General features: G+C 44.3%; 1 protein-coding gene across 1 annotated transcript in view; it reads right to left on the minus strand.

Moving 5' to 3' along the window:
• Positions 1-15,893, minus strand: part of HAPLN3 (hyaluronan and proteoglycan link protein 3) — an 87,779-nt gene that overhangs the window by 54,659 nt on the left and 17,227 nt on the right. The window contains exon 2 of the mRNA XM_069624297.1: positions 4,989-5,179. Within this exon, the coding sequence (XP_069480398.1) occupies positions 4,989-5,133 (145 nt within the window). The 5' untranslated portion in view covers positions 5,134-5,179. The remainder of the gene's footprint in view (positions 1-4,988; positions 5,180-15,893) is intronic.

Genomic DNA, 15,893 nt, shown 5'->3' on the forward strand with positions numbered 1-15,893 from the left:
CCTAGACAAAGCATTGATAGACATTGGTAACACAGTCTTTAAAGAAGGCATGAGCTACGTAGCTCTATCACGCTTACGTACACTTGTCAGTCTATTTCTAATCAACTTTGATGCAAGTAAAGTAAACGCTGATATTCCTTGCATTTCACAATACAATAGACTTCGTTCACTATACACCCCTCATCTAAAAACATATCCTATTCCACAAAAAGTAAAATGTTCTAAAAGAAAACTAAATCAAACAGAAATGCAACAGGACGTCACTGCAAATCCTCCAAAGAGATTAAAAGAAACTAATACTTCATCATGTACCACAATCAAAAAAGAACCTATTAGGGAAAGTAAACTAGGTACTTCTTCAAAAAAGGAAGACAAACTCCAAAAAAAGCACTCAGATACAGAACTACCTGGTCCATTTAAACTTTCAAATGTAATTGGTGTAAGTTGCTACGCAAATGTAGCAATGAATATTCTATTTCAATTACCACCAATAGTTGACAACATTTACTTACACAGTACAGACCAATTGTGTTTGCAAATGTGAGTACTTCATGGAAACGCAACAAACAAAACTGACAACACGTATAGTGTTTATGGAATAAGACAACAATTGGACTACTGTGCTGGAATGGTGAAATTCACTATAAACTCACAGGAAGATCCACAAGAATTTCTAATGTACTTACTACAAGTACTGGAAAACAAAAACATACCTATAAATGAAATCTTCAAGATTTCATACATGTTGAAATATACATGCAGAATGTGCAACAATGTGACACAAGAACAAATCCCCAATGAGCGCTTTGTGTATGTATCAATACCTAATTGTGAATCCGTTCCATTTCAGCAACTTGTACAAAATGCAAACCATGGTAGATTATGTACTGCCTGCAATTCCGTTAATCGCTCCACCTTACTAATACAAACACATAGTAAATACGTAATACTAATGCTTCTACGTTACAATGCAGATGGTACCAAAAACAACTGCAAGCTGACTGGATTCAAACATGGTCAAGTATCACTTGGTAAAAAAACCTTCACAACAATAGGTATAATCTACCACACAGGAGCCACAACCAATGCAGGTCACTATACTGCATATATAAAAAAAAATGTGGATGGTTCGAATGGAATGAAAGTACCATTACTCTAAAGCAGAGATTACCTGCAAATCTTACAAACGCTCATTTAATGTTCTTAAAACCAAAATTTATTAACTAAACTGTAATTAAACATTAATTAAACTTCTATTAAAAAACTATAAACTGTTACAATATGCCAACAGCTATATAACAGCCCCAAGATTCTACAACAACTAAACAGATAAATGAATACCACTAAATTATATCAAACAATAAACAGTTAGAATACGCCAACTGGTATCTAACTACCCCAAGATGTTCAATAACCAAACAGATAAATCATTACCACTTCATTATAACAAAAAATAGACTGTTAGAATATGTCAACAGGTATCTAATTGCTCCAAAAATCTGCAACAAGCCAATATATAGAGCATTAGCCAGAAACAAGTCAACACTGAAAACAAACAAACAAATAGACTGTAGCGTAACAAAAAAAGGGTTTCTTTTATCCAGCATGGATTTTTTTTCTCCCACAGACTCAATGATTTTAGCAACAAACACAGAAACTGAGCAAATTGCACAGCACACTGGTTTGTAATCTACTAAATATGAAAGTAAAAAAAAAAGTTGATTATTCAATGTTATAAGTTGTTACAAAATACCAATACCAACATGATCTCTTCTTTTATCACAAAAATAAACAAGAAATACATGTACTCCAGTTACTAAACTAAACAGTAAGTATATTATATTAAGTACAACCATCACAGCAAATCACACCCATAGTGACTTATAACTTTGCTGCCTATAAATTTTATCTTGTCCATGCACCCAAGACTATAGGCCCTGCCCACAAGCACCACAGCATATCACACCCATAGTGGCTTACAACTTTGTTGCTTATAAATGTGTTCTTGGATCCCAAAGTTATAAGCCACCATGGGTGTGATTATTTGAAAGCTTTTTATTTTTTTCTTTACAGTAAATATTCAATATTGAATTCATAAATTAAACGTATGGCCATGCAGCCAAGACTCTATGCCCTGGCCACAACCACCACAGCATATCACACCCATAGAGTCAAACATTTTAACTAAGCCATATTGGCACTTTTAATGTCCGCGGACATGAGTGTTCTTAGAACAGTTTCAACTTGCCTGCGAACAGATAGGCATAGCGTCTTCAGGACACCCTCATTTTTATTTACGAACATCCCAGGACACATAATGTGTTCTAAGAACACTTTCGTCTTGCTTGCAAACAATACGTACAGGCGTAGTGTCCTCAGAACACCCCCATTTCGTTTATTTACAAACATCCCAGGACACTTACGAACATTTCAGGACACTGCATGTGTTATTAGAACAGTTTCATCTTGCCTGCGACCAAAACAGACAGGCATACCGTCCTCAGAACACACCCATTTTGTTTATTTTTGAACATTTCAGAACACCTTGAGTGTTCTTTGAACAGTTTCAACTTGCTTGCGAACAATACATACAGGCGTAGTGTCCTCAGAACACCCCCATTTCATTTATTTACAAACATCCCAGGACACTTCATGTGTTCTTAGAACAATTTGAACTTGCTTGCGAACATGTGTTCTTAGAACAATTTGAACTTGCTTGCGAACAGAACGGACAGGCATACCGTCCTCAGGACACCCCCATTTTGTTTATTGACGAACATCCCAGGACACATGATGTGTTCTTACAACAGATTCAACTTGCCTGCGAACAAAACGGACAGGCTTACTGTCCTCAGAACACACCCATTTTGTTTATTTTCGAACATTTCAGGACACCGCAAGTGTTCTTAGAACACTTTCAGCTTGCTTGTGAACAATACGTACAGGTGTAGTGTCCTCAGAACACCCCCATTTCGTTTATTTAGAACATTTCAGAACATCCGCTTTGTCCACGGACAAAGCGAACACAACAGGGGGATCTACCACCTAAATAAATACAACATTTAACCCATCTCTTACTCCCCCGCCCTCCCCAAACACTTTTACACACCAACACACTCTACTAAATACTATTTTTTCCACCAAGTTTCACAGCGATGTCCGCGGAGGTCCGCGAATCCAAGATGGCGGGCGTTCCGGAAAATCTGACGTGCTTCACGCTCTTCACCGTCCAATCAGCTAACACGTTGCATGTCCGCGGACATGACGCAAGCCGGTTGGCCAATCACGACACTACCTGTGGAGTGAACAGGGAAATGTGTCCGCAGACCGAACATAGATATCACTAATTTTTTGTGACCCCCTTTTTGGTCATTTTAAAAAAAAAACTACTGGATGGATTTTCACCAAATTTGCAAAAGCATGCTTTCGGGAACAAGCCGCTGCTCCTGGTCCAAATTTGGTGAAAATCCATCCAGCGGTTTGGGCTGTAGGCGTGAGCAAAGTTTTTTCCCCATTCAGTCTATAGGAAAAAAGAAGTTTTGGGACCCCCCCTATAACTTTGTCCCCCCTGGACTAGACCTCACCAAACTTTGCAACTAATTCAGAGTGACCCATATACTTTTTTTTGCAAAGTTTGGTGAGGATTCGTCCAGGTGGAGCAAAGTTATAAGCCACCCAAAAAGGGCTCTTCCTATGGAAACAGCAACTTAACCATAACTACACAGCCACTACCGTGGCTGTGTAATATATATATATATATATATATATATATATATATATATATATATATATATGGTCAATTGGGTAAAAGGTCAATTAGAGCCTTTCAAATTTCGGTGAATTTGGGCAAATGGTCAATTCTCCTCAATCAATTTGGGCAATACCTTTGCAGCACTAACCATAGAGTTCTCGCAATGCCCGTTTGCCATTAGCTTTTCACAATCTCCACGCTAACCTCTGCCACGTTCCTTCTTCCCTTCCCTCCTGACAAGAAAAATGTCAAACTTTTTGGAAGAAGATCCTACTTAAGACTTGAGAGTCCTGATTGGATACAGATTTTACGCTGATGTCCACGGGAAATTTAGGTACTGTGATCTGTTCGAAAAATCAGCCAATCAGCTCAAAACTCAGCAGAGATTTGAAGAGGTCTGCAAACCTCTGGACAAGAGATTTGTTCAAAAATGCTCCCAAAGACCTGCCAAAGAGTAGCTACAGCTCCCCTCAAGCCACCCTCCACCCGCTCCTCCGATGCCACTCTCTCGAATCTCCTGGTGCCCGTTAATAAAACTCTGTAACCTTTCACCTAACAGACTCTATAAACACATATTTCTAAATGTAGTTCACAAATATAAACATATAATAGTGAGCAAGAAAGAAAAGTAACATCTGTTGGTGCCAAGCCTGTGTCTCGTTCATTTTTCCAGCAGTTTGCCAAATAACTGTTTTTCAAGTAAATAAATGCCGAAATGCCCAGCGGTAAGACAACAGCTGTGCACATTATTTCATGAAGTTGAAAATGCCTTGGGGCTTCGGCGTGCGTCGCCGCAAATGGTCAACTCTTAAGCACCAACTCATTTTTGAGCAAATATTACGAGAAGGGAAACATGGCGTGATCATCCAATACACATGATGTAGGCTGGAAAGTCTGTCTGTGAAACCCACATAGAGGGAGCAGGGGGGCCAGAGCGCAAGCAAATTGAAACAGGAAATGTTGTGACATGCTCCGCAGCTGTTGGACCTGGATGCTAATCGGAGCCACGCCGCGATATCATCGGAAAACACTTTGGCGCAATAATACAAAGATTTATACCCCAGCCATTTATTAGAACGGCTCGTGCTCCACTGCCGACTCAATAACAGCTCGGCACAGCATGCAACCGGTAAATGCCGACAAAAGTGAAAGAATGTGTATCGTGCAGTGGCTGGATCTTTGCATCGCAGTAAATCCTTAATTGCACACCAAAACAAATGATTTGGGCTACACTCACCTTCGCCGTTTCCGTTTCCGTTCCCAGTCCAGTTTCCATTGCCATTCTGGATGTGGTCATAATAGAATCCGTTGTAGAATGGCAGGCCGTTACAGCTGAGCGACAGCTGCAGGGTCACCACCACCACCACCGTCGCCAGGTGCATTCTTCGTGTGTTTTGCGCAATCTCGTCGACCAGGATGCAGAATATGCTGCAAGGGGAAAGGAAAGGAAAGGAAAGGTAAGGGCAATCAATCAACACTGTTTCCTGAGAGTTGAGCTTTGCGTTCTGGGTTAATACCTATCTAAATAATATAATAATTTAGCATTTATATAGCGCTACGAACCCTCAGGTATCTGAGCGCTGCTTATTATTACCCAGGCTGTGTGGTGCTCATTTATCGACCTCGGAAGGATGAAAGACTGAGTTTGGCCCTGCCGAGATTTGAAATTGCGTCAGCAGGCTCTGTAAAATGTTAAAGGAAGCGCTCTACTCGTTGTGCTATTGGACCAATGTCAACTCACTTCTTGAACTATCATCTCCATGTTACTATGAAGGCATGTGCGTGTATATCTGCATCCTCGATTACTCTTGATCGCATATTGATGCAAGTTCATCAGTGAAATGGCTTCATAGGCCTGAAGCATTGGCAAAGCCAAAGGTTAGAGTTTTCTAAATGTAATGATATGATATGTTATTTATAGCACGCTTAATACCCAGAGGTTTCTAATCGCGGACCCGGGGATTGGGCCTGTGTTGCTCTGTGTCATCTTGCTTCCAAGGAGAGCACATTGCCGCTGACCTATCCTCCCGAGACAAATGTAGAAGGTGACACCTCCTTTGTCATGTGGGGGCTTTATAAACACACTTGTGCCCTCTGTTTTTGCAAAGCCAGACCTATTGGCATTGCCGATACATTTTACGGTGGCCATGATGGATTGGGAACATGATAGGGCTTATATAGGTGGCCCCCAATCCATCATGGCTGTATTCTTTAGCCACACCAACAGTGGTGACCATAGTTATCAGTAACAGTAATTATTACCACAACAAAAATAACAACGCTAGGTAATGCAGCACAAACGTAGGAAGCACATCAATGTACTAAACATTATGAAACAAAAGAAGCTGTTAAAAGTAGGACTCAACAACTCTCTTCACAACTTAAACAGCTTAATTCGCTTTTATGCAATGCATACCACCATAACAGAGCATTTAACATAATGCACTTTTTTTTTCATCACACAGCAGTTGATTAACAAAAAGGTCCCTCGGGTATGTATCTTCAGGCGCTCAACCGGAGAGCTAAAGATTTTTTAGAAGGACCCAACCAGGAACAGGACTAAATACATAGGTAGAATTGTGAGCGTGTCATAAACATTCAATGCACCAGGGGGCATCAAAGCTCACAGTTGGTTACATTATTCTATGTGCAGTACAGCATGTAATAAGGTAGCTGTGCTTTCAAAAACGCCCCTAAATGTTAAGAGGATTTAGATTACTCTCAAGAGACCCAGGTTAAGAACAAAGACCTTTGCACTAGTGGAAGGGTGCCTCCAGCCAATCAGATGGCTGAAACAGCGGGAGAGAATACACAATCCCGCCCGCTGTCCCAGCCACCGGAGGCCCTTCCCTGGGTGGGGCTTTTTTTTCTTCTTTTTTTCAGTGCACGGAGGCTCTCCCTGCTGCCCCCCCCCCCCTTGTCCCCAAATCCCCTGATTCCCCTCCCCACCCACTTCACTTATCTGTGGGTCCCAGGGCTCTTTCCGTGTGACCACCTTTTTTTTTTTTTTATTAGAGGATCGACTGCGCATGCAGCGTGAATCTCCCGATGACATTTTTTGATAAGCCATTCGCACCCCGGACAAACCCTAGGGTGCAGATAGCTTTCATGCCCTTCCAGGAGGGCGGACATGGCCTTTAATGGCCCACAGCCCAAGTTGAGGCCCTCGCTTCGCTCCGAGCTGCCTTAGCTCGGGCTAGCAGGACGTTGAACGCCATGTCCGCTCTCCTGGCAGGGCACGAAAGCCGTATTGATGCTAAAACAAAGAAGTGAGACTGGACAGCCAATAGTTTGAAAGTTCGATATGCATATTCAACCTAAGAGCTCAGAACCGGTAGTACTTGCCAAAAATCATACGGTTATGCCGCAGTGCACAACGCCCACCTTACAGTATTTACTGCTTTCGTCCATATGAGCTACTAACAAGGCACCCTGAATGGCTTCAGATGGAGACAAGGAAGTGGGCCTTGGCAAGCATTGTGTACACCTTTCTCAGCACCCCAGCATAACACATCCAAAGCACTGCTCATTGCAGCCCTTCACTTTCCACATATGATAACATTGAGGGGCCTCAAGCCACAGAGGCCAACAGAAGCGTGCAGTTATGAGAACAAGGCCATGTAAAGAGGTGCTGGACTCAGGAGTGGAGTGGACTGGCCTATAGGGAACTCTGGAGATTTCCCAGTAGGCCTCTGCATCCTGGGCCTCTTTTGTGTGGTAACTATTTTATGTACACATTTTCTCATAGAAAAAGGGGCTGGGTTTGCTGGAAATATGGGGCCACTTTGAACATTATTTACAAGGCCTCTTTTGGTTCCCATTCCATCCCTGGCACATTTCACTATGGTACAATTCAGCTCCTCCAAGGGCAGTTGCAATTTAGTGAAGAACCTGTAAAAACGGATTCTCACTCACTCATGCCCTGGAGACACTTTGAAAACAGTATCCCACTATAGTTCAAACTGTCCATGGTGGGGCCCGAAGCCCACTGTGCTTCACTGAAGACAGGGTGAATGACAGCCTGCAGCTGCAGCCTGTATAGACGCTTCCACTGCAGGGCGGGGCATTAAGCAGGAACGTCAATTCAACAAAATGGGGGGGGGTGGAAGTGATGTCCCACACATTTAGGACATTAAGGGATGTGACATCACGGGACCTTTCACCCTGATGACATCACAGGAAGTATCTCGATTTGGCCGTTTCCCCTTGTAACAGGAAACGGCTTTGCAGATGTAAGAAAAACTTAAACAAGCTTACGATTAATAGAATTATAATTATAATTGTTCGTTTATAAGGCATTTTGATACCAGAGTGGTTTCCAAGCACAAGAACGGGATTCGAACCTGTGTTACTATGCATTGGGGGTCATTACGACCCTGGAGCTAAGGGGTTAACGGCGCCGTAAAAGGCTGCGGCGCCGTTAACCCCTTAGCGCCTAATTACGAGGTCCCTTTGCGGGACCCGACCTTAACGGCTGGTCGTTAAAGTAGGGACCCGCAAAGGGACTTTCGGGGTAATTACGGTACCGCAATTACCGCCTTCCCCAGTCCCATTGAGCCCTATTGGGCAAAAATGGGAATGGGGAAGGACCAATGTTCAATGGGGAATTACCGCCCTGCCAACCTTGGAATGGGGTGGTAATTCCCCATTGAACATTGGCGGACTCGTTACAATACCGGCAGCAACCATGGTGCTAATAGCGCCATGGGTTACCGCCAGTGTTGTAATGAGGGCCATTGTCTTGCTTCCAAGACAAGCACGTTACCCCCGAGCTATGCTCCTGGCCCAATAACAAATATCCTGAAGACTATTTTAGTTACCAACCACATTTTCATAGTGTGCTCCCTTGATGGACCATTGATGGTTTCATGATATGGCACAGGTAAACATAGAACACCACAGTCCATGGGCACCGCCCCCAAATGACATTAAAGCCGCTAGTTATCTTATGGCATTTACAGCATCACATGGCAGGTATAGTCGACATACAATAAATACTGCTGCACATTCCAATGCGCTGCCACATCTATATGTGCCATAGCCTCACTTATGCAAGATACAAGTGGACAAATCCCCAGGAATCCATCGCATGCCTGGTGCTGCCTCACGTGCTTCAGAACGACAGTGAAAGGCCCATATCTCGGGAGGATAGCTCTGGGACAACGTGCTCGCCTTGGAAGCAAGACGACACGGAGCAACACAAGTTCGATCCCCGGGTTCGCACTTAGAAACCTCTGGGTATTAAGCGCATTATAAATAACCTATGTTATCGCATGTAAATATGCCCGTTAATAGTGACCATGTGTAATGTGCAGCCTCATGCCTTGTTGCTGCCATCATATAGCAACAGAGACTCCCATGTGGCCCAACACATCATGAACATGATATCGGAACCATATGCAATGGGCAGACACACTTGACATAATTTGGCAGCTATTGGCAGCTAATGGCAGATACAACCTCGAATGCTGCAGTAATGCCATCCAAGCCCAGTGAAGAAGCACGGGTCCTGCTGTCGGCATGAAATGCCAAGCGAATCCTCAAATGCCCATCCAGTGCCTCCGGTGCATGGCATAGCCCCCACATGTAAGCTGCAGCCTTCCATGTACAGGTACTCACGTTATATGCCAAGTGAAACTCCAAACGCCCCAGTAATGCCATAAAAAGGTATCCGGTAATATCCCCATAAATGTGGTCGCTGGGAAAATGTAGTGGCAACATTATATATGGTAAGCATATATATGGGGTCAAGAGGAGCAGGGCCCCCAGTGCGCTTGAAAAAAATAGGGTTTGAGGGTTTCGGGGGTGGCCCCCGCACGTTCAATGTCATAATGTCCCTGCAAAGAAACAGCCATTTTTAGGCGACTTTTTGGCGGGGACATTATCACATGGAACCCATAAAATGACTCATGAACATAGTATAGTCATCATATGTAATGTGCACCCTCATGTCCAGGTGCTGCTATTATAAGCCAAGTATAGCCTGAAATGCCTCATCAATGACATCCAGTGATATTTAATGGGATATGTGCATAAGCTAGACATCCTATATAATGTGCAGGGTTACATGTAGAGTGTCTGCCATCCCATGCCAAGTGCACCCTCAGATGGTACAGAAATGCCATGCAATGCCAGTTAATGTCGTAGATGCATAGTTTAGTCCCTAGATATCAGTGGTCGAAGTGAGCGGGAGCAGTTGGGAGTGGCGCTCCTCTACTTTTTAAAAATGTTTTACTGTTCCTATACTTTTATTTTAAAAAGAAACCGTTCTGGAATGGTTTCGTTTTAAAATAAGAGTGTAGGAAGAATTTGAAATGTGCACTTTTTGAGTGCACTGCACTGAACATTCCCTTAAACAGCAGGTGCATTTGTTTAGGGATTTTGATTGCGCGTGGGAGGGGGGTGGCAATGGGGTTTGTGGGGAGCGGGGGCAGGTCACATATCCATGCCCAGTGATGTTATCCAAACCCTCACATATCCAAAGTCTTCCATCTGTTATGAAGTCCCCTGTCTGACCCGGAAAGGATGGGACAGCCACCGGGGCCTGGCTCCACCCCAGTGCTGTGGTGCTGGGCCTGTGGGGGACAATACCCTGGCCATCCACGACACCCTGTGTGATGCTAACTGGCGCTTGTCATATCTGTCCGCTTGAGGCTATGCCCCTTTAATAGATTCAGTGACTGAAGCCGAAAAGAATAACTAAAATGACTGATAACCTGACCATCCCTGATAAGAGGTTTGCATGAAGACATTCTTGGCCCAACAGTTCTCAAACGGTATTGAAGAAAAATAGACTCAGGCTACAATGATCCCCCTCTGTTGTAAACTCTCACCATATCCACAGACCTAAAAGCCAGTAGGGATGAGGGCAGCCAGCAACAGTGGCACGTGCTTAGCACTAGGGCTATCAGCCCATTCACATGCATAAGCAGCGTATCATTTCCAAGCTGGTAGATGAACCTCTTACAGGCTTGCTTTGAGTGTCCTGCAGGCTTCTTGCCCCACGCCCCCACCCCCACCCCCTCCCACACTTAACAGGTGTAACAAGTAACCTGCCCATAATTCCCAAATCACACGCCAGGAGTAACTATAAACCTCAGGAGAAAACCCTTATGCGGCGCCTATCCCTGTGGGAAGGACCAGAAGCCTATTTAAGCCAGGGAAACGACACTGAATGTGTGGGTTTTTACAGACAGAACAGGAGAAGCTAGAGAAAGCTAGAGGAACAGAGATTGGCAAAATGTTGGAGGAGGTGGCAGGAGAGAGGAAAGAGGTGATTTGGTGGTGGAGAGCGAAGGTGGTAGAGAATAACAGCGGGAGAGAGGTGGTGGCTGGAGAGAGGAGAACAGTGACTAGGAGGAGGAGAATGGAGGCCGAAGAGAGGAACAGCAGGTGGTGGCAGGAGAGAGAAGAACAGTGACCAGGAGGAGGAGAATGGAGGCCGAAACCTAGCGGGCTAATAATTATTTACCAGCTAATCACCAGTCCAGTCTTTTTGTCTTTGCCATCTCTAGGTGTCAAATTCCTTTTAGAGGCTTATGTGAGGACTGTGCCCCAGATAGACCTTCTCTTTTGAGTGACTCCCCCCAACAGGTAGACCCATGCTCTCTATTGTCAGATAAGAAAGCATAGTGTTGGGTCCCCTCTCCAACTGGTATTGAGAGGTCTGTGAAAGCCTCGAATGCAGAGACCCCTGAAAAAAGTGTTGCTTATGGGCATGATGGCGGCGCTCTATGTTAATGTGGTACAGCTTTTAACACTTGCCAGATTTGGGGGCTTTATTCTCTTGAAACAGTACATTAACATTTCAACAAATCTTTTCACTGAATTTCAAGGATTGTGTTGCATTTAACTAATTTAACCTGTATCTTGACTAAGGATGTTGTTTTGCTTAAACTTGGGGAAATAAAGTTTTTTCTTTTAGTATCATAACTGGTGGCATATGCCATATTGTAAATTTGCACACCATGAGGTTTTTCTTCCCGTTGCCGAATACCATGCTGCATGCCTAACTTTGCCACCCGACTAGGAAGGGGACAAGGGACTGGGACAAAGAAGAGGGACCAGGAAGTGGAACAGGGACTGGGATGAGGAACGGTGTCATGACCATGGCAATAGAATACAGAGGGGAACCCATTGTGGACTGGGACTCCAAATTCATCACCATCATATTCCCAGGACAATACCATCCAAATGACTCACTTTACATTTCCTGTGCAAGGCTTTGTAATTTCTCTATTTCATTTCACAAACTACATATCCCATAAAGCCACTTCAGGAAGTTCTCAATACTGGCTATTCTTTTGCAGCGGTCCGAGAACTACAATGCCCAGACGTCCTATAGATCAGGGCTGCTTTCATTTTCTGAGATACAGAGATGCAGGACAGATAACCTTCAGCTGTGGCAGGCCAGGTCCTACTAACAAGCCTGTCAGTATTTAAACAGCTGGCAGGAGGAGCACAGTGCTCTTGCTTTCACTTACCTCCCTGCCTCCCCTGCTGTGAACCTTGGTGTTACGCTGTGTCATGTTGCTGATGTTTTCAAATCTTGCTCCTGTGCCAGCCCTGTTCCCTCTGCTGTTTCCGGACTCCGCTCCTGTTTCTACCCTGTACTAGCTGCGTGCAGCCCTCTGCCCACTACCTCCAACCCTGTGCGCTCTGCCTACAGAGTTTCAGTTCCTGGTTACCAATCTGCAGCACAGTGCTTGTTATTCTAGTGCAGGGATTCTTTCTCTTAGACTATAGTGCAGTTTACTGTTCCTTGATTCTGGCCCACAGTTTTCTCTCTGCACTTCCAGTCCACAGCTCCCTTGAGCTTAAATTGAGTCCTCTTGCTTATGCTCGTACTTCTTATTCTCTCTCTTGAACCTTGCTTACTTCGACTTCCTTTTCTTCCCTAGATATTTCTGTGAGGGCTTGTGCTGCTGTCATTATCCTCATTGCTGCTTGTGTAATTCCTTTGTCCAGAGTACGGCTGCTGGCAATCTTTGCCCTTAACTTTCTCACATTTTTGTATTGTCCATCATGACACAGACGTTGACAGAATTCTTGTTTCGGTTTCAGGAGGTAGCCACTGTTCTGTTCCTGCTGGACCCATACAGGAATCAGCCTTGTGACTATTGTTTTCTTGTGTGTGGCTTAGGGTCCAGACAGGAAGCATTTAGAGTGGTTCCCTCTAATATCAATCTGCTCAGAAGGCTAGAATTGCCATGAACTTGTGGGAAACTATTCCCCATCCCATCTGTGTGCACCCAGAGTCGGAACCAGATATGTTTTCTTGTTTCTGTGCCCTGCCCCTTTCTGTTCACTGCCTTTGCTGTCCATCTATAGTTATTGCCTGTCCTTTCTTGTTTGCAGGATTTCTTCCACTCCTCCCTCTTGTGAACTATTATCCCATCCGTTTGGGGCACTGGTCTGCCTTCAAGCCTCTGGCAAAGAGGGACTGTTGTGACGAAGAGAGACTGGGACGAGTGAGAGGATGGGGATTTGTGATGAGGAAGAGGAAGAAGAACAGGTATGATGAAAGGTTGAGAGAATGGGAGGTGAAAGAGTAGATGGGACTGGGACGAGGAAGAGCATGAAGTACTGGGAAGATGAAAAGCATGAGGGACGGGGATGAAAGAGAGGATGAGGGGCTGGGATAAGGAAGAGCATGAAAGACTAGGACAAGGAAGGGCATGAGGGACTGCGGTGTGGAAGAGCATGAGGCACCGAGGCAAGCAAGGGCATAAGGTACTGAGATGAGTCTGAGCTTGAGGGACAGGGATGATGAACATCATGAGCAGCTATAATGAGGAAGAACATGTGGTATTGATATGAGGAAGAGCATGAGGGGCTTAGATGAGGAAGAGAGTGAGGGACTTGGAAAAGGGGGAGCAAGAGGAACTTAGATAAGGAAGAGTATAAGGGACTGAAACGAGCAAGAGTGAGTGGGATGAGGAAGAGCATGAGGAATTGGAATGAGGAAGAGCATGATGGACTGGAAAGGGGAAGTGTATTAGTAATTGGAAAAGCATGATAGTACTGAGACTAAAAGGAACATCATGGACAGGGGATGAAAAGCATAAAGGACTCAGATGAGGAAGAACATGTGGCACTGGGACAAGGTAAAGCATGAGGAATTGGAATGAGGAAGAGCTTGGTGGACTGGTATGAGGAAGTTCATTAGTAACTTGGAGAGTATAAGGGACTGGGAAAAAGAAGAGCATTATGGGTACGGGTGACAAAGAGCATGAGAGACTGAGATGATGAAGAGCATGAGGAATTGCGACAAAGTAGAGCATGGAGGACGGTGGGAGTGGGAGGGACTGATGTGAAGAAGAGATTTAGGCACTGGGAAGAGGAAGAGCATGAGGAAGAGCACTCTTTCTTGACGCTGTTTTTCTATGTTCTTCCTCATCCCAATCCATCATCGCTGAGAGTTAAATGTAATCCATATTTAAATCCTTTTGGTTGCTATCAAATTATTTTCCATTGAATCGTTTTCATACTGATGTGTGTACTGACAAAATTATTTCATTAAATACGGGGAAGAACAATGTTCTTTTGATTGCAAAGGAACTTACCATAGATAAGATATTGAATTTGACAGGAAGCCTTCAGCTACTTACAACGAGGTGAGTTTGAGTGATATTCTGACCAAGTTGTGGTGGAGAGTAAATGGAACAGTGGACTTATATAAATTAAGGACAACCAACATTAGACATTTTTAAGTGCGGGCAGGTGGTACGGTCAACTATGTTAGGGTTGTGACAATGCTGGAGGATGTGTTAGAGTAAAGGCAGAGAAAGTGAGAGACAGAGGCAGGTTAGAGGAAAGGAAAAAATATCAGGACAAATGCAGATGAGAGGTAGTTCAAGAGAATAATTTGCAGGCAAGGAGGTAGGGTTTAATTTGGCTTTGAACAAATCAGTGTGGACTGTTTCTCGGATAGCCAGGGGAAGAGAATTCCATGCAAGTGGAGAAAGAAGTGAGAAAGAGCGGAAGCCAGAGGAAGCACAGGGAGGGCAAAGTGCCACAAGCGTAGTCAAGGAGGCAGAGCAGAGATTACGAGAAGGCTTATGCAGTTGGCTAGAGAAAGTTGGATCCACAGTGCCTTACTGTGGAAAGATGTGTGAACCAGGAGAAGACATTTAAATCGGGCCCAATTTTGCATCATCAGTCCTCCAGCCTGGTGACGGTATGGGGAAGTAGGTGTCAAGTGAGGGAGTTCAAAGAGAGTCCTGGTCGCAAAGTTAATGATCTTATTGAGCGGACAGAAAGCATAGGTGGGGAGACCAAAGAGGATGCTGGCACAGAAGTCCAGTTAGAGAAGAAAAGCGTGGCAGTGTTGAAAGGAAGCAGGTGCCTGATTTTCCAAATATTCAGGAAGTTGGGTCAATCCGCCAGTGCAGTTTTGGAGTTGGAAGTAGAGAAAGTGTGAGAAGAGTCATAGATGTTGCTGACGTTTCTAGCTGACGAGGAGTAGGGGAGAGTGTCAGGTGGGAACTGGGCAGGCAGGGGAGGAGATGAGAGAGAGTATTTGGCAGGGAAGAAGCGTCCCCTGTGGTGGAAGATTTCAACATCTGAGAGGGCAAAGCCTTCCAAGATTTAATGGCAGACAGACCGTTTAAAATGTTTATAGAGAGATTAGAGGAGAGTTCATGAAAAGAGAGGAAGATGTGGGTGACGTCTACAAAGAGTTGGTATGAGTTCCCAATGGGTGAAGATTAATGCCCCAAGAGCATAGGTGTAGAGGGTAAAGAGGAGAGAGCCCAAGACAAAGATTTGTGGAACACCAACAGTCGAGGTGTGAATTTAGAGGTGCTGTTGTTCAAGGATACATATTTGGCAAGGTGCTAGGTAGGATTCAATCCAGGCAAGTGCTGATTGGTGAATCCCAAGAAGAGAGAGAACATTAAGGAGATCAGTGTGATCAACAGTGTCCAAGATAGCGGACAGGTCAAGGAGAGTCAGGATAGAGGGCAGGTTGGAATGCTTAGCAGAGGCAATAAAGTTGAATAGATTCTTGAGAACAGTTTCTGTGGAGTGACAGGGGCAGAAACCTGCTTGCAGGGGGTCTCAGATGTTGTGGATGTCTAAGAAATTGGTAAGACGGTTGAACATAACCCTTTCCAGCACATTAGAGTAGCACAGAAGGAGA

This window comes from Ambystoma mexicanum, chromosome 11 (assembly GCF_040938575.1).
Source record: "Ambystoma mexicanum isolate Mex_15411 chromosome 11, UKY_AmexF1_1, whole genome shotgun sequence".
In the NCBI taxonomy this organism is placed as follows: Eukaryota; Metazoa; Chordata; class Amphibia; order Caudata; family Ambystomatidae; genus Ambystoma; species Ambystoma mexicanum.